The sequence below is a fragment of the Nerophis ophidion genome, linkage group LG02 (assembly GCF_033978795.1).
Source record: "Nerophis ophidion isolate RoL-2023_Sa linkage group LG02, RoL_Noph_v1.0, whole genome shotgun sequence".
Lineage (NCBI taxonomy): Eukaryota > Metazoa > Chordata > Actinopteri > Syngnathiformes > Syngnathidae > Nerophis > Nerophis ophidion.
The window spans coordinates 59,223,098-59,242,311 of record NC_084612.1 but is presented as its reverse complement, the minus strand read 5'-3'; the positions used below and the strand labels follow the sequence as shown (position 1 = coordinate 59,242,311).

The window sequence follows — 19,214 nt, the reverse complement described above, 5'->3', positions numbered from 1 at the left end:
ATATGCCAACAAAGCAAGCAAGCTTGATAAAAAGTGCTCCAAATACAGTAGAATGCGCTAGCTTGATGTTCATTTATATTAGATATAGTATGCCATATACATGCTACGGTCTACCTTTAGCAATTTTACATGCCGATTTCAACACCTGCAAATTTGGTAAAGATAAACTACAACTAAGATGCACCTCAGAATCAAACAGATGGTGGTTAAAAAAGTACAATAATTACGGTATAAACACTTTGTAAGACTCAACAAAAGACAAGATTGGCACATTGAACTCAATGGCAAAGACTACTTCCTACTGTAAGTATGGCAATGCAAACTAAACTAGAAGTGTAAGAAAACAAGATATATAGCAAGTGAACAGCGCAGTTATCATTATCAGCTCAATGTTTAATTATGAATTGAAATATTTTAGATTTTATCATTTAACCATGTATTAACACAAACAAAAGAAAAATACATTTAGTATTGTTGATTATCGGTATCGATTCCAAGCTACCGTGAATTGGTACTGTATTGGTTCAAAAGTCAAAGGTACTCTCATTCTTAATTTGAATTTTGATGGGAAAAAAAAATCCTCTCCGGTAGCATACTGTAGCTGGTAAATTCAGGTTGTGCAGATTAGAAATACACTGTCAGCGAGGCCCGATAATGATCATATTTGTATGATAACTATCATATCTCTATGATAGTGATAGTAGTGATTGTATGATAGTAAAACAGTGAATTATCATATTTGTATTATAATTATCATAATTTTACGATAATTTCACCCTCTGTACAACCTATTGTTCCAAAAAATTGTAATTTCTTATCTGGCAACAAGGACACAGACAGTGGGCAGTCATGTCTTTTCACCAGACCCCATGCTCGGGAAGTCCATGTTTATGTTGTTTGGGGGTCTGGTGGAACACCAGAATGTCCCTTAAATGTTGACCAACTTCATGGAGCCTTTTCCCTCAATTTAGTTTGAGATCATATCGCAGCGGGGCCACTCTTTGGACACCCGTGTTTTAAGTACATTTGAAAACCCCCAATGCATGAATGAAAAAAAAAACACCAAAGAAGTCACCATATAAATCAGGGGCGCTGTCAACGTGGAACGTGTCTCTCCTCTTCACATACACCATGGCAGCATATTCTTCCACTGGAGCGGAGTAAGTGTACTGGAAAAGGAAAATGGTTTCACTTTAACTTTTTTAATATAGTCAGGTAAAACGGTCAAAATGTGAGCTTTGCCTCCCTTTTGGACATTGACTGGAATACTTGTGTCCGTACACTTCAGTAAGCATAGAGTGTACACTGCCTACTTCAGCTGGAGGCGTGTCTTAATAAAATTAAACAATGGATGTCCGCTAACTTTTTGCAACTCAACGCCAAGAAAACGGAAATGCTGATTAACGGTTCTGCTAGACACCGACACCTATTTAATAATACCACCTTAACATTTGACAACCAAATGATTACCCAAGGCGACTCGGTAAAGAATCTGGGTATTATCTTCCACCCGACTCTCTTGTTTGAGTCACACACCAAGATTGTTACTAAAACGGCCTTCTTTCATCTCCGTGATATCGCTAAAATTCGTTTCATTTTTTCCACTGGCGACGCTGAGATCATTGTTCATGCGTTCGTTACATTTCGTCTCGATTACTGTAACGTATTATTTTCGGGTCTCCCTATGTCTAGCCCAGGGGTTCTTAACCTTGTTGGAGGTACCGAACCCCACCAGTTTTATATGCGCATTCACCGAACCCTTCTTTAGTGAAAAATTATTATAATTTTTTCATATTCAAGAAAAAGTTGTATGTCTTTTTACTGGTACACAAAATGAACCATGCATGAACATCAACTTGTTCAAAGAACAAAACCAACACAGTGCATGAACTCACAACAAATTACACACCTTAAACACATTACCACGAATTGATTGACGTGGACGCCGATTTAAACTAGTTGAAAAACGTATTTGGGTGTTTCCATTTAGTGGTTAATTGTACAGAATATGTACTGTACTGTGTAACTGTACTGTTTCATATAATGTATTCTCTTCCTTTGCAATCTGCTAGTAAAAGTTTCAAATAGATCAATCAAACAACCTGCAAATCAGATGGAAAATTAGAGGGAACATTGTTTGGGGGTAAACATAATACGCTGATAAGGAGAAGTTTTTATTTACACGATAGGTCGGATGTGTCTTTACCTCCGTCGCGGAGGCTCCGCCGAACCCCTGAGGCCAACTAACCGAACCCCTAGGGTTCGATCGAACCCAGGTAACGAACCACTGGTCTAGCATTAAAATATTACAGTTGGTACAAAATGCGGCTTCTAGACTTTTGACAAGAATAAGAAAGTTTAATCATATTAGGCCTATACTGGCTCACCTGCACTGGCTTCCTGTGCACTTAAGATGTGACTTTAAGGTTTTACTACTTACGTATAAAAATACTACACAGTCTAGCCCCAGCCTATCTTGCTGATTGTATTGTACCATATGTCCTGGCAAGAAATCTGCTTTCAAAGAACTCCAGCTTATTAGTAATTCCCAGAGTCCAAAAGAAGGCTGCGGGCTATAGAGCAGTTTCTATTCGGGCTCCAGTACTCTGGAATGCCCTACTGGTAATAATTAGAGATGCTACCTCAGTAGAAGCATTTAGGTCCCATCTTAAAACTCATTTGTATACTCTAGCCTTTAAATAGACCCCCTTTTTAGACCAGTTGATCTGCCGTTTCTTTTCTTTTCTGCTCTGCCCCCCTTTCGCTTGTAGGGGGGGGCACGGATCCGGTTGCCATGGTTAAAGTGCTAGCTGTCCAGAGTCGGGACCCGGGATGGACCGCTCACCTGTGCATCAGTTGGGGACATGTCTGCGCTGCTGACCTGTCTCCGCTCGGGATGGTCTCCTGCTGGCCCCACTATGGACTGGACTCTCACTATTTTGTTAGATCCACTATGGACTGGACTCTCACTACTATGTTAGATCCACTATGGACTGGACTCTCACTACTATGTTAGATCCACTATGGACTGGACTCTCACAATATTATGTTAGATCCACTATGGACTGGACTCTCACTGTTACGTTAGATCCACTATGGACTGGACTCTCACTATTATGTTAGATCCACTAAGGACTGGACTCCAACACTATTATTTTAGATCCACTATGGACTGGACTCTCACTAATTTGTTAGATCCACTATGGACTGGACTCTCACTATTATGTTAGATCCACTAAGGACTGGACTCTAACACTATTATTTTAGATCCACTATGGACTGGACTCTCACTAATTTGTTAGATCCACTATGGACTGGACTCTCACAATATGATGCTAGATCCACTATGGACTGGACTCTCACTATTATGTTAGATCCACTATGGACTGGACTCACTATTATGTTAGATCGACTAAGGAGTGGACTCTCACAATATGATGCTAGATCCACTATGGACTCGACTCGACTCTCACACTATTATGTTAGATCCACTATGGACTTGACGTTTACAATATCATGCTAGATCCACTATGGACTGGATATTCACAATATTATGCTAGATCCACTCGACGTCCATTTGCTCGATCGCCCTAGGTGGGTGGTTCACCCACATCTGCGGCCCTCTCCAAGGTTTCTCATTGTCATCCCACTGGGTTGAGTTTTTTCTTGTCCTGATGTGGGCTCTGAACCTAGGATGTCGTTGTGGCTTGTGCAGCCTTTTGAGACACTCGTGATTTAGGGCCATATGAATAAACATTGATTGATTGATTGATTGATTGATTGACTTATTCCGTGAGTGTGTAAATTCTGACAGCATCGTCAAACGGGCAATATTTAAATTCTTCTTTTCTTTTTTAAAGATTGTATAGGATTGATCATCTTCCCTTTTTGCCACGTTGCCAAGTAGTAGATCCCTGTAGACTCGCCATGCATGCACTGCATTCCACTATACTCGGGTCTCAAACTTGCGACAAAATATTTCAATAAATTACAGTAAACTTAAACCCCACTCCACCAGGTGTGTCAAATTGTTTTTATTGAGGGCCACATCACACTTTTGGTTGCCCGCACAGGGTGGTTTTTAACAGTGAATAAAGTATAGATGTACAGTATAACGATCCGCCTCAGGATATTACATAACGTCTGCAACCTGCGGCTCTTAAGCGCCGCCCTAGTGGCTCCCTGGAGATTTTTCAAAATGTATGAAAATAGAAAAAGATGGGGGGGAAAAATATATTTTTGTTTTAATATGGTTTCTGTAGGACAACATCATGACACAAACATTCCTAATTGTTCAAAATAACACTGTTTGTATTAAACATGATTTTCTGATGAGAGTAATCGGCGAGCGCCGTTTTGTCCTGCTAATTTTGGCGGTCGTTTGTTTACATGTATAACTTTCTTCAACAATGCCAGAGAAATACACGTTTATGCAACTCCTTATTTGTATCATTTTGTCCACCAAACTTTTTTATGCTGTGCGTGAATGCACAAAGGTGAACTTTATTGATGTTATCGACTTGTGCGGAGTGCTAATCAAGCATATTTGTTTAGTGCATGACTGCAAGCTATTTCTAGGCTAGCTTTATGTACGTATTGCATCATTATGCCTCACTGGTAGGTATATTTGAGATCACTTAATTTCCTATGTCCTCGGTGTATTTCATTTTGCATGCATGTCTCAAGACACATTATCTGTATGTAATATTGCCTGCATTTCTGATAGTTGTTTGTGTGCCAAGTTGTTCCAAACCACAGCAAACGTAACCCAGCTTGCATTGTAATAAATTCATTAGAAGAAGACAGCCCACCGTTTCCTTTAATTTCGACACACACATCTATCAGTTAAGTTAAAGTACAAATGAATGTCACACACACACTAAGTGTGGCGAAATTATTCACTGCATTTGACCCATCACCCTTGATCACCCCCTGGGAGGTGAGGGGAGCAGTGAGCAGCAGCGGTGGCCGCGCCCGGGAATCATTATTGGTGATCTAACCCCCAATTCCAACCCTTGATGCTGAGTGCCAAGGAGGGAGGTAATGGGTCCCATTTTTGTAGTCTTTGGTATGACTCGGCCGGGGTTTGAACTCACAACCTACCGATCTCAGGGCAGATACTCTAACCACTAGGCCTTTGGTCATTCTAAGACAGTCATTTCCAGGGGTTACCTCACCCCCTGAAAAGCCTCTATTTTAACAATGTTTTCCAATTTTGTAAAAATGTAGAATAAATATTACATTTCAACATTTCTTTCAATGAAGATTTGTGTCAGCCTGTGACACATTGTTATTTTGATAGTAGGCTATTATAGCAAATGTAGACACTTACATACATCATGTGTTGTCTTCATTATAACACTTAAATAAGGCTTTTCATTTTTAGCGGCTCCAGACAGATTTTTTGTTTGTATTTTTGGTCTTATATGGCTCTTTCAACATTTTGGGTTGCCAACCCCTGACCTATGCATTTGATTATGATATATATTTTTCACGTATGCAGTTAAAAAAAAAAATCGATTTAACTGTAAAAAACTGGCAGCTCAGTCGCCAGACATTTACCCTAAAATTTGCGATGTTTTTTACAACACATGGAAAAACGGTACTATTGCTTTTTTTATACAGTAAAATTCATGCAACTGAGCTGCCAGTTTTTTCTACTGTCCTGTAGCTCACTCTCCAATCAGCTGAACAGACTCAATAAACTCAAGGTGACATCTTGGTGAGTTTACTGAGGAATTTGTGAAACTGAAACAATACTAAAAGAATGCCGTTGTAAGTGTAAACATGTTAGCATATTAGCTAAAGCTAACGACGCTAGCGTCATTACATTGCGATAGCATGTACAAATATGCATGAAAACACTCCTACAACGATCACACATGGCATGGTTTTATAAGTATAAACAGTTAGTTATACTGTAAAACTTACAAATGTTGCTTAGAGTGATGAATGAAGAATCTATATGAGTAAAAACTAGAGATGTCCGATAATGGCTTTTTTGCCGATATCCGATATTCCGATGTTGTCCAACTCTTAACTAGCGATTCCAATATCAACCGATACCGATATATACAGTCGTGGAATTATAACATTATTATGCCTAATTTTGTTGTGATGCCCCGCTGAATGCATTAGATGGATAGATATTACTTTAGTGATTCCTTCAGGAAAATTAAACATTAAACAATGTAACAAGGTTTTCCAAAATAAATCAACTCAAGTTATGGAAAAAAATCCCAACATGGCACTGCCATATTTATTATTGAAGTCACAAAGTGCATTCTTTTTTTTTTAACATGCCTCAAAACATCAGTTTGGAATTTGGGACATACTCTCCCTGAGAGAGCATGAGAAGGTTGAGGTGGGCGTGGTTGGGGGGAGGGGTTTGAGGTGGGGGGTAGAGGACAACGGGGGTGTATATTGTAGCATCCCGGAAGAGTTAGTACTGCAAAGGGTTCTGGGTATTTGTTCTGTTGTGTTTATGTTGTGTTATGGTCCCGATGTTCTCCCGAAAAGTGTTTGTCATTCTTGTTTGGTGTGGGTTCACAGTGTGGCGCATATTTGTGACAGTGTTAAAGTTGTTTATACGGCCACCATCAGTGTGACCTGTATGGCTGTTGACCAAGTATGCGGTGCATTCACTCGTGTGTGTGAAAAGTCGTATATATTATGTGATTGGGCCGCCACGTAAAGGCAGTGCCTTTAAGGCACGCCCCCAGTATTGTTGTCTGGGTGGAAATCGGGTGAAATTTGGGAGAATGGTTGCCCCGGGAGATTTTCGGGAGGGGCAGTGAAATTCGGGAGTCTCCCAGTAAAATTGGGAGGGTTGGCAAGTAAATTATAAATTTTACTTTTAGAAACCGATACTGATAATTACATTTTAAAGCATTTATCGGCCGATTATATCATCAGTCCGATATTATCAGACATCTCTAGTAAAAATGCTATGGATGGCTACAAGAAGGAACAGCAGTCCAGTTGAAAAAAACAAGCACTGCCGGTAAATGAGAGGACACTTCAGCACGTTCGGGTGCAAACTCATCCAAAAGATGGCACCATACCACAAACAATAAATCCCACTAATAGGGTTTTTGCTTTTTTAAAATTTTTTAAATAAAAGTTTTTTTTACTATGACCGCCATTGAAGAAAATGAGCAGTGCCGTTTTATAAGCCACAGAGTGCAAAGTGTAGGAAAAAAGTAGCGCGGCTTATAGTCTGGAATTTACGTCAGTAAAAAATAAAATGTGTTTTTTCCGGCAGCACTAGTCACTATAGATGTTGGTACAAACGTGGTTAAAACAATATTCTGAAGGGACTAGTTGGTTCGGCCCAGTCTCACAAAGGCATCAAGCGGCCCCCACTTAAATGAAGTTTGAGACCCCTGCTTTACAGTGTGGAAGCGTAAGTGAGACACAGCCTTGCAGGTAGAAAGAAATATGTTCAAAGTAAATTGGAAACATTCTCCAGGAGGACGGCTGGCATTTATGTACCCCTTTGTGTCAGAACTGGTTTACGTAGGGCCTGCGTGCACCTGGGCAGTACCATTGCATTTTTGTGCAGTGCTACTCAACAGGTGGTACCAGACCCATGAAAGAGGTGTGATTGCAGTCACCCAGGATGAATGTGGGAACTTCAGTGTTGCAATAACAAGTCACTATGGTTGCAATGAAAAAAGGCCTTTGGAAATGTCACAGGGGAGAATAAATGTTCCGCACTTTCTTCTGTAATTGACAATAAACTTAGACGTATGTTTACAGTGTTTTTAATCTGGGTTGTCAAAAGGACTACCATATTTCCTTGAATAACCGCTGGGGCGCTAAATAATTTAAAACCTCTTCTCACTCCTGCGCTTATTCAAGGCATGCGGTAAAAGTAAGCAGGCACTAATAATTTTAAAACCTCTTCTCACCCCTGCGTAAAAAACCGAGTGTGATAAAAAAATTAAATAATAAAAATTCTTCTGCGGCCGCGGCCCGGTGGTTGGGGACCACTGCTCTACATGTCATCGCGCCCACCTTTACACCATGCTATCTGTGTGCCAGCCGGACGCATGCGTTTCGCTGCTTCTCATTCGAGATTGCAATGTATACTTGGTCAACAGCCACACCTTTTACACTGATGGTTGTGATATAAACAACTTTAACACTCTTACTAATATGCGCCACACTCTGTGAACCCACACCAAACACATTTCTGGAGAACATCGGCTCTGTAACACATTATTAACGCAACATAACAACTACCCACAATGCCATGCATCCATGACTCTTGGCTATATTATACACGCGCCCCCAACCCTGCCCACCTCAGCCGACACAGAGAGAGGAAGGGGGGGGAGGGGCTGGCGGGGTGTATAATATAGCCGGTAAGAGTCATGGATACATTGCATTCTGGGTAAGTGTTATGTTGCGTTTATAATGTGTTACAGAGCCAATGTTCTCCAGCAATGTGTTTGTTATTCTTGTTTTGAGTGGGTTCACATTGTGTGGCGCATATTAGTAAAAGTGTTAAAGTTGTTTTATATCAAAACCATCAGTGTGATCTGTATGGCTGTGGAACAAGACCCCTGGTTTACACATAGTAAAACTAAAAAACCTCCTCCTCCATTCTGGAAATGACGACAGGGGAAGCATCACTCGTGACGTCACGAATTTGAGCCGGCAGAAAAAGTAAGCATGCGCTTATAAATTTGGGGAGCTAGTTTGACCCAGCAGTAATTAAAGGCAGGCGCATATTACATGTCTGTCGGCTATTCAAGGAAATACGGTAGCTGATATTACAAGTTTTGCAACCAAATGACTACATAAGGTGTGGGGAATTTTGTCCATCCATTTCCTACCGCTTATTCCCTTTGGGGTCGCTGGTGCCTATCTCAGCTACAATCGGCCGGAAGGCGGGGTACACCCTGGACAAGTCTTGTGATTTATAAAATTGTTTGACTGAATGTTTTGATGCTGAACGATGTGAACGTGGAAAATACATTTTAGTGAGAATTATTGGAGCTCTAAAATCCAAAAACCGGAACTGATGCAGTACTGCATACGTCAGCAGCCAATGGGGGAGGCTTGTAGACATAATAATAATAATTAAATGTAATACATTGAGAATATATTACAATAACATATGATATGTTAACAATATGCAGTATAATAATATTATACAATATTTAAATCATAAATGTACAAATTATCGATATATCATCAAATCTTAGCCCTGGATTCCTATTCGTAATTAAATCAATCATAAGATGCCCAAAGATTCCCACCTCTACCCAATAGTACTTAGTATTTTTAAGCTGGAATAGTATAATTAGGTTGAAATTGGATTAAACCAAAAAAGAATATATTGAAAAATGTTGATGTAGAAGAATATGTTGAACAAATATTTAAAAGGAAACAGCACTTTTTATTTTTATTTTATTTTGCCTATTGTACATAATCATGAAAGATAAGACAAGGATGGATTTTTTTTTATGCACTCCAACTTGTAAATAAACATATATAAGGAAGGTTCTCTATTAACCTGCTCAGTGGCCTCGTGGTTAGTGTCCGCCCTGAGACTGGGAGGTTGTGAGTTCAAACCCCGGCTGAGTCATACCAAAGACTATAAAAATTGGAGACATTACCTCCCTGCTTGACACTCAGCCTCAAGGGTTGGAATTGGGGGTTAAATCACCAAATGATTCCAGAGCACGGTGCACGCTGCTGCTTACTGCTCCTCTCACCTCCCAGGGTTGAACATGGGGATGGGTCAAATGCAGAGGACACATTTCACCACACCTAATGTGTGTGTGACAATCATTGGTACTTTGACTTTAACTTTGACCATTGATGATTTGAATATTACCCAAGTATTAGTGATATTGTTATTATAAGCGCTAACGCAGATTAACTATTTATAGCGGCGCTGCAATCACAAGCTTGTGGGCAGTTTAGGCATTTTGACTGTTTCCTCGCTTCCTTGCTCCCTGGAAGTTTATTATAGATCATAATCAATCAATCAATGTTTATGTATATAGCCCTAAATCACAAGTGTCTCAAAGGCATAAATCATGCCTCTCACCTGGATAGAAGAAGGCTGAGGACCTATACCGACCAGTTGGTACACTTCGACAGCCGATTAGGTGAGAACGACACGAAAATAGATTTTTTTGTGAGGACTATGAGTCATTCTTCATCTAAATGGGAATATATTAAAATCCTCGCAGTCGGCATCCTAATGACAGCATACCTTGTAAATTTATGTTTGCTGGCTTTCATGAGACATTGGTCTTAAAAAAAACTTTAAGACAAATGTCTTGAAAAAATACATTACTCACTCTTGAAACAACACAGGAGTTAATACTATGATCAATGTTAATTAAAAACTAAATGTGGGATATAAATAATAATGGAAGTATAATTGTTTGTATATAGTATATAATTGGTACGAATGCTTAACACGTGTACAAGAATATTTCACATGTCTTTACTGTGTATATAATTGAACAGTGTTTATGTTGTGTACAAAGTCTATTTATAATATGTTGTGCAAAGGAAATGTCATGATTTTTGGAAGCTCATCTTGTGTTTGACATTGTTAATAGGGTTAGGCGCAATAAGTGTTCAACTTCAGCCTAAACCCTTTCGGTCTGCAACATTTTCAATTTATGAATGTACAACCGTTTGTTTATGTAAAACTGTTTGTTTATTTTGTTGACCACTGACCAAATAAATAATAAAATAATAAAAAAACTAATCATAAAGTCTGCAGTAGGGCTTCACGGTGGCAGAGGGGTTAGTGCGTCTGCCTCACAATACGAAGGTCCTGCAGTCCTGGGTTCAAATCCAGGCTCGGGATCTTTCTGTGTGGAGTTTGCATGTTCTCCCCGTGAATGCGTGGGTTCCCTCCGGGTACTCCGGCTTCCTCCCACTTCCAAAGACATGCACCTGGGGATAGGTTGATTGGCAACACTAAATTGGCCCTAGTGTGTGAATGTGAGTGTGAATGTTGTCTGTCTATCTGTGTTGGCCCTGCGATGAGGTGGCGACTTGTCCAGGGTGTACCCCGCCTTCCGCCTGATTGTAGCTGAGATAGGCGCCAGCGCCCCCTGCGACCCCGAAAGGGAATAAGCGGTAGAAAATGGATGGATGGATGGATAAAGTCTGCAGCGAGTAATAATCAGTGATGTGCTTATGAAATTATTGCGCCACATATTTTTAAAATTATCAAAAATACGTAAATATTAAATGTTATTATAAATGTGCCCATTACTACATTACATATATACTTACGTAATGTATATAAAACTTCAATGGAGGTGTTTTGATGTTTTTAAGGGCTTTGTAGGCAGAATTGAACAGTTCCCTTAGGCTCCATAGTTAGCAGAATTTTGATTGCATTTATTTAATATTTAGAATGTATTAAAAAACAAAAAAACGTTCATCGTCTTATCTTTCATAATGATTGTGAATGATAGGCAAAATAAAAAAATTAAAAAATTGTGTTAAAGAGCAGCAAAATTCATACCTTAAATTCTGTACTTTCTTTTTTAAAATGAGATGGTATAACAACACACCTGGTGCAGTTGACAGGTGATGTCAAAGTTGGATGGATTGATGTCATCCATCTCCACATATGCATCCACCACCACCGTTTGCCCCTCAATGACCAACACACACTCATACTCCATCTCTGTGTCCTGGGAAAACAAAGCACTTGTTTGGGTAAACGGTAATCCTCCTTGATGACTACCGTGTGTGTGTGTGTGTGTGTTTGTGTGTGTGTGTGTGTGTGTGTGTGTGTGTTACAAAGAATGGAGCGTGCTTTTTTACCTGATACAGATGTAAGTTGCGGGCAAGTAAAGTGATCTTCCTCTCCACTCCAACTGGAAGTAGCGATGAACCCTGCACCTTCTCCACACACGGACAGGCTGAAGAACCCCAGCTGACAAAGGAGCCCTCATCCCCCTGTTGCACGACAAAGGTGCATACACACACAAAAAAATATCTTTCTTAGAACTGTCAGTCTACTCCAATCTGTCAATTTCCCACCACTCAGTAGAAAAGCCCGGACTGTCCAGTCCGGAGGTGTCAAAGTCATTTTAACTCAGGGGCCGCATGGAGGAAAGTCTATTCCAAAGTGGGCCGGAATGGTAAAATCATGGCATGAGAACTAAAAAACAACGACAACTCCAGCTTGTTTTCTTTGTTTGACTTTGGCCAAAAATAGAACAAGCACGTCCTGAAAACGAACAAATCACAAATAATCCTCTGGATAAAACACTTCCAAGTTTGTTGAAAAGAGCAGTTTCAAAAACACAATCATCTTAGACTTTGTCTCAGTGAGTCTACAAAGGCAGGATTAAACTTAAAGTCAGTCTTTCTGGCATTGAACAAAAAACACAACATGTAAACTTATATAGGTATCAAAAACCCTCCTTTTTCATGTCCACTTATCAATCCAGTGCTAACTCAACAAACCGTAAGGTAAAAACTATTCAAAAGAGTTAAATTCACTTTTCTTGTGTTTGACAGAGACATTTTGGGTCAAGGAGGGTGCCAAATGACAATGTGTTCGAAGCAGAAGACATAAAACAGCAGGTTTTAGGTTTCATGTGGGTCGAGGAGGAGGAGCCACAGTCACCCTTTACTGAGTACCGCTTGCTCAGCCCCGGTATAAACTAGATATGTCCGATAATCGCTTTTTTGCTGATATCCAATATTCCCATTTTGTCCAAACTCTTGATTACTGATTCCGATATTAACCGATACCGATATATACAGTCGTGGAATTAACACATTATTATGCCTAATTCTGTTGTGATGCCCTGCGGGATGCATTAAACAATGTGACAAGGTTTTCCAAAATAAATCAACTCAAGTTATAGAAAAAAATGCCAACAAAACAGCAGCTTGGAATTTGGGACATACTCTCCCTGAGATCATCCTGATACCCACTACAATTATGGGAAATTCTACACCTAGACTTTCACAAAAAATAATCCCAAACCATAGACATGGTGTCGTTAGTCAGTCACTGAGCGAGCTCGCTTGTTAGCCACGGCTACAGCACCGGCAACAACACACTCTTGTTGTTGTTATGCTCCGCTCGCGGCGGTTTGATGAGGTCATCAAGCGTCTCCAGTAAACCTCTCTTGCCGCAGTCGTGCTGCAACTTCTGTGTTGTGTGTGGGAGAGGGGAGAGGGGAGAGGAGAGGGAGAAGAGGCTGCTGACTGGGAGACGCAACTGCTCTGTACTGATCCCTACGTCCGTGTACCGCTCCGTACAGCGGCGTTTTAAAGTCATTAATTTTACTCTTTGAAACCGATACCGATAATTTCCGATATAACATTTTAAAGCTTTTATTGGCCGATAACATCGGCAGTCCGATATTATCGGACATCTCCTATATAAAACATTTGTCTGCCTAACAGAATTGCTATTGTGACATCCAGTGGCCGGATAAAACCTATTCGCGGGCCGGGCCATGGGTTTGACACCCCTGGTCTAGTCTATGCAGCCACCTCCTCCAGTTCCATCGGGGAAAGGAAACTATCAAAGCCATCCTAGATCAGCTGTGAGACGTAATCCCTCCACAGCCAACACCACCTCAACAGGGAGGGGCCAAGGAGGCATATGGGCGAGATGTCAGAGTCACCTCAAATTTTCTCTACTCTGAACTCCTCTAGGTTGACCGAGCTCTTCAACGTAGGGTCACTCTGATCACCCAACACAGAAACCAATTTTTGCTCCTTGTATTCACAATCCTGCCTTTCAGTCAATATCCAAAGTTTACGACTATATGTGAGGGTAGGAACATAGATCGGTCGGTAAATCAGGAGCTTTGCTTTCTGGATCAGCTCTCTCTTCACCACAATAGTTCCGTACAGGAACCACATTACGGCTTACACTGCGCCAATCCACCTGTCGGTCTCCCACTTCAGTCTTCTTTCACCCTTGAACAAGATCCCGAGATACTTGAAGTACTCCACTTGGGGCAAGACCTGAAGTGTACGATCCGGCTGAGAACCACAGTCTGACATTTAGAAGTGCTGATTTTTTTCAGTCTCTTGTGGCCAGTACCCTATACTTTGCAGTGGTTTGTTGGGGGAGCAGCACCAGCAAAATTGATCCGGAAAGCCAACCAAACTATTGTCTCACAGTTGGAGGCGTTTGTGTCAGTGAGGGACAGAAGGACACTGCACTAAACTTTTTGCCATCATGGACAATCCTGCCCACCCACTCCACCAGACAATTGAGGGACAGCAGAGTTCATACTTCAACAGGCTTCTTCAGCTTCGTTCTCACAGTGTTCGATTCAATAAATCCGTCATTCCGCACTCCATCCAGCTGTATTATCACTCGCCATACAGCAATAGATTATATCTGTTTATTACCTGACCGCTTCTATGTCAGCTACCTCTCTTTGTTTATAATGTATATTTTCTGCGGGATCTACTCTATTTTATTCTGCAGCTGTTACATATACTGTAATATTGTACATGGTATATTGAGATTTCTTATATATATGTAATCTTATTCCCGGCGCTTCGATCTGGCCCAGTGAACTCTGAAAGTCACAGCTGGATGAGGCCATCAGGACCACATCATCCATATATAGCAGACATGAGATCCTAGAATCTGAAAACAGTTTACTCCCAAAAAGTATAAGTAATTTGTTAGCAAAGAGTGGAAAGCAAAACACTTAGAAATGCACACGTACATTAATCTGTCTATGAAAACATGAATAACAAAAAAGAATAGGAAAGGAGGAAAACAAGGGAAGACTCAGTAGGTCCAACAGGAGAAGAGTCCAATCAGGTGTTCAGAGAAGTGGAGTAGTACAAGAAGGACGAGGACAGTGCCTGAATGCCTCAACTCACCGGGAGGAAGGCGTCGGCTGGATCATACTGGTAGTCGAGCTCAGTGTCCACCAAGTGGTGGTAAGATGGGGATGCCTGATCCACCTCACCGTCGCCTGAGAGCACGGTGGCAGCTGAAAAGGTGGCTGTGTCGTTTTCTGCCAAGACAGCGGGCATGTTGTCTTCCTCCTCTGACCCGAGCACATCAGACTCTGTGTCCCTGCTTTGAGACTTGGTCTGAGGGTCTAGCGGGGGTACTGGAGTCGGTGCTTGGGTCGGATCCAGGGAGAGGGATGACTCCGAGATAGCTGGGGAAAAGGGTGTCGGCAAAGAGGAGCTGGACCAGGTTGGGGTGAGCAGATCCACTGATGTCCATGTTCCATCAGGTTCCTGGGTGTTTGGTAACTCTGTGGTCACCTCCAAAGGGTCCGGAGTTGGGATCACCAGAGGCATTACAGGTTTAAGATCCAAACCAGAGGTGACCGGCGCCAGATCTGCACTTGCTGTGACTTGGGCATCCTTCAAAGTACTTTGGGTGATGAACTCAACCTCCCCCACATCCTTCCCAATGGTACTGGTGTCTGCAGGTGGAAACGTCAATGGTGCGGGATTGGTGATTGCCAGGGTGATAGAAAGCTGAGGGTTGGTAGGGGTGGGGTTTGTGGTGATTTTAGGAAGGGTTGTCAGCTCCGGAGTGGTCAATGCAGGAGTTGTAGTTGTCGTCGTGGCAACAGTAGAAGTTGTTGTTGTGGGAGCTACTGTGGAGATTGTCGTGGTTGTTGTTGGCATTGCTGTCGTGGTGGTGGTGGCGGAGGGGGTTGTGTTAACTTTAACCGTTTTTGCAGTGGGCGGGGCTGAGGTGGGGAGTTTAAACTGTGGAGTGGTAGGGTGGTGGGGAGGGGGTCATGGGAAGAGGGTAAGACAAAAACGAAAGTAAAAGACTAAAAAAAACAAGCAACACAAATGGAATTGAACTGAACACAAATTGAAGCTTAATCCTCAGAGTTGTGTGAGCGGGTGTTACTTTGTGATGGCCACAGATGGAACTTATTTGTGGATGAAACATACAGTGGGGGAAATGTACTCACTCACAAAGATATACACTTTACATCCTTTTTCATCATCATTTTTAGTTAGTTAGCTAAATAACTCCAAAAATGTATGGGCAGATTTTCATGTCACATTCAGGAGAAGTCAAAAATGGGATAAATAAGTGATTACATTTTGAGCCGGACGTTGATCATTTGTAGTACGTTGGCGTACGTTTACACTGGCGCCCACGCAGAGACAAAGATAGTGGAGACGGACGAGAGTGTTCAGAATCAGAATCAGAATCAGACATACTTTATTAATCCCCGAGGGGAAATTAAACACAACATTTATTTCAGTTCACTATACATAGCTCTCGGCTAAATTGTGGACCTAAGCATAATTTTATGTCCTGTCTCCATCTAAACACAGCAGTGCCCTGTTAAAGGCACGCTAGGAAGCGAGGGAAAACGACGTTAAACCAAGCGCTTGGCTCCGTTTACTCCAAAGGAAAGTCTCCGGAGCAAAGTCTGTGTAGCTTGTCCACCATGATAGTCAAGCCAAACGACGCGAGTGCGCATGCGCCTGACTTCCTGATGGCCTAAAATGCATTAATAAATTACGTTTTTCTGTGATTAAAAATTAGACGATTTACTAAACGTCGGGAATTTTATCGCAAATTATCAATATACCATTTATTGTTTCATCCCTCGTCCATTAACAAGTAAAAAGTCAAAGGCGGTCACGACATGTTCTTGACGTACATTTTTTAGGGCTTACGGCAAACGACGAGGGCGGTTGCGGCTTTTGCCGCAGTTTCCGTGGTTTAAATGCAGCCCTAGGGTCGGTGATCGGGCGTGACGTCATGCGCAACCAATGTACCAAAACATGGCCCCCATGGATTTTACGTGGGTCAGTGCTCGGTGGGACAGGCGGGATTTGATCGGTGCCAAAAAGGTAACAGATTCCTTACCCATATCAACACACAAACACACTCTTCATTCAAACCTCTACACACACACTTGATGGATTGACAAAAGGCTAAGTCAGGTCACATGACACTCTTGCCACCAACTGTGTTTGGAAGCAGAGAAATGGCTGAAATATCGTTTTTTCCGAACTATAAGGCGCACTTAAAATCCTTTTTTTCCTTCTCAAAACTTGACAGTGCACCTTATAACACCGTGCGCCTAATAGACGTAATACTTCTGGGTTTGCTTACCTACCCCGAAGCTATTTTATTTGGTACATGGTGTTATGATAAGTGTGACCAGTTGATGGCAGTCCCACATAAGAGATACGTGCAGATTGGCACCGTTTGATGTGCTTCATCATAGAATTATCATTATGGTGTGTTTTTAAGGTAATACATTATCTGGCATTTTGTTTCGCAATTTTATGCAAAATAAACTTTTCTTACCTTCTAATACCTGCGGATCTGTATTTGGGATCTGCATAAATCCTGAAAAATTGTGCGAGTCCGCCTTTGTAGTCCGTGGCGACCCCGTAGTGAATAAGCTTTTTCTTTTTTTCTATCTTCTTGTTATGGGACATTCATCCTCCGCTGTTGCCATTTCTAATATAAAGTAGTGTAAAGTTCCTACTTATATCTGTCAGTAAACTCTTCATGAAAACGCTAAAACATACCGGTGTAGTAAGTTTACATTTTTCACCCGAGGAACTTTAGTTATTAGATTGGACCGGGTCAGACGGTGTTTCACGGCACACATTTCCGGCTTTGTTGTTGTTTCCGTATGAGGAGATGCTGCTTTGTTATTGATTGAAGTAAAGTCTGAATGTCATTAAAACAGTTAACTCCATCTTTTGACACTTCTTCTACTCCCGTCCTTGCACGCTACTCCGCTACAACAAAGATGACGGGGAGAAGACGCTGTGGAAGGTGAGCCATGTAATTAAGCCTGCCCACAAAACGACGCATCCTGAAGCGACTGTCAGAAAGCGGCTTGAAGATGATCTGTAAAATTTGAAGATGATCTGTAAAACCACCATTACATTTTATGTAGACCACAATTAAGTGTTTTATATTTAGAAAAAACATTATAATAATATGACTCCTTTAATGCGCCCTATTATCCGGTGCGCCCTATACATGAAAACAGATCAAAAATAGACCATTCATCGGCAGTGCACCTTATAATTCGGTGCGCCCTATGGTCCGGAAAATACGGTAATTCCCCCACTGTATGGAAAACCGTCACAGTTATCTATTGTGCTCTTTCCTTGCTGCATTAATATTTGATGGCACAACTTACATGCTGGTTGTAGATGATGACGCCCTCCTCGCAGGTGGACTTATGGGTACATATGTGCTGGTGAACACACCAGTTACAGCCCCACCGGCTCAGAACACAACCGTGACAGCTGCGAATGACAAGTGAGTAGAAAGGTGTTGTCAATTCTTCAGTGAGAGAAGACAGGATGTTGGAATGGATTACTGTTGTGTAATAATCCATTGTGATACATCAAAGATAATCCTTCACATTAGATGAAAGGAAAAGCTTGATTGAAAATCCTGTAAGTGAATGAAGGAGACAACGAATGAATAGGTGTTTACTCACAGCATGCTGCCAGAGAGCTGCTTCACAGCCGAGCAGTCGTAGAAGGTGAAATCTCTTTCTGCCACCGTGATGTCACCAAAACGAAGAGACAAGGGAACCCGGACAAAATCTGCAGGGAGCACAATAGTCATTGAAAAACTGGCACAAAAATGAACAGCACGGCACACACACGTTAACATAGTTTGAAAATATTTGGTCGAGGGTTAATGTGTTGACTTCTAGAAAGTGGGAAATAACTGCAAGGTTTGTAAAAGGGATGTTTGAGTTGGCGCTTTTCTCCACTTGTGCTGCATAGCTGTCTTTAAATGGTGTAAACGCGTCACACAAAACAAAACTTGTGATCGAGGATGTGTTGAGTACATAGCAAATGGCAACAATAATAGTAACTGTACAATTTGTTGAGTACATAGTCAATGGTAACTATAATAGTAACCATGCTATTTGTTGAGTACATAGTAAGTGGTAACTATAATAGTAAGTATACTATTTGTTGAGTACATAGTAAATGGTAACTATAATAGTAACTACACTATTTTTGAGTACATAGTAAATGGTAACTATAATAGTAAGTACACTATTTGTTGAGTACATAGTAAATGGTAACTATAATAGTAACTACACTATTTTTTGAGTACATAGTAAATGGTAACTATAATAGTAACAATACTATTTGTTATGTAAATGGTAACTTCCTGAGTACAGTGGAACTTTGATTTACAAACCCCTCTATTTGCAAATATTTTACAAATCACTAGGTCA

The 19,214-nt window shown here is 41.2% G+C and overlaps 1 protein-coding gene across 1 annotated transcript in view; it reads right to left on the bottom strand.

Moving 5' to 3' along the window:
- The window catches only part of plxnb1b (plexin b1b), a 191,409-nt gene that overhangs the window by 45,361 nt on the left and 126,834 nt on the right, over window positions 1-19,214 (bottom strand). Inside the window, exons 10-15 of the mRNA XM_061887355.1 lie at window positions 18,456-18,564; window positions 18,150-18,258; window positions 14,869-15,720; window positions 11,818-11,952; window positions 11,562-11,684; window positions 1,076-1,169 (exon numbers count right to left, since the gene is read on the bottom strand). Coding sequence (XP_061743339.1) covers window positions 1,076-1,169; window positions 11,562-11,684; window positions 11,818-11,952; window positions 14,869-15,720; window positions 18,150-18,258; window positions 18,456-18,564 — 1,422 coding nt within the window. The remainder of the gene's footprint in view (window positions 1-1,075; window positions 1,170-11,561; window positions 11,685-11,817; window positions 11,953-14,868; window positions 15,721-18,149; window positions 18,259-18,455; window positions 18,565-19,214) is intronic.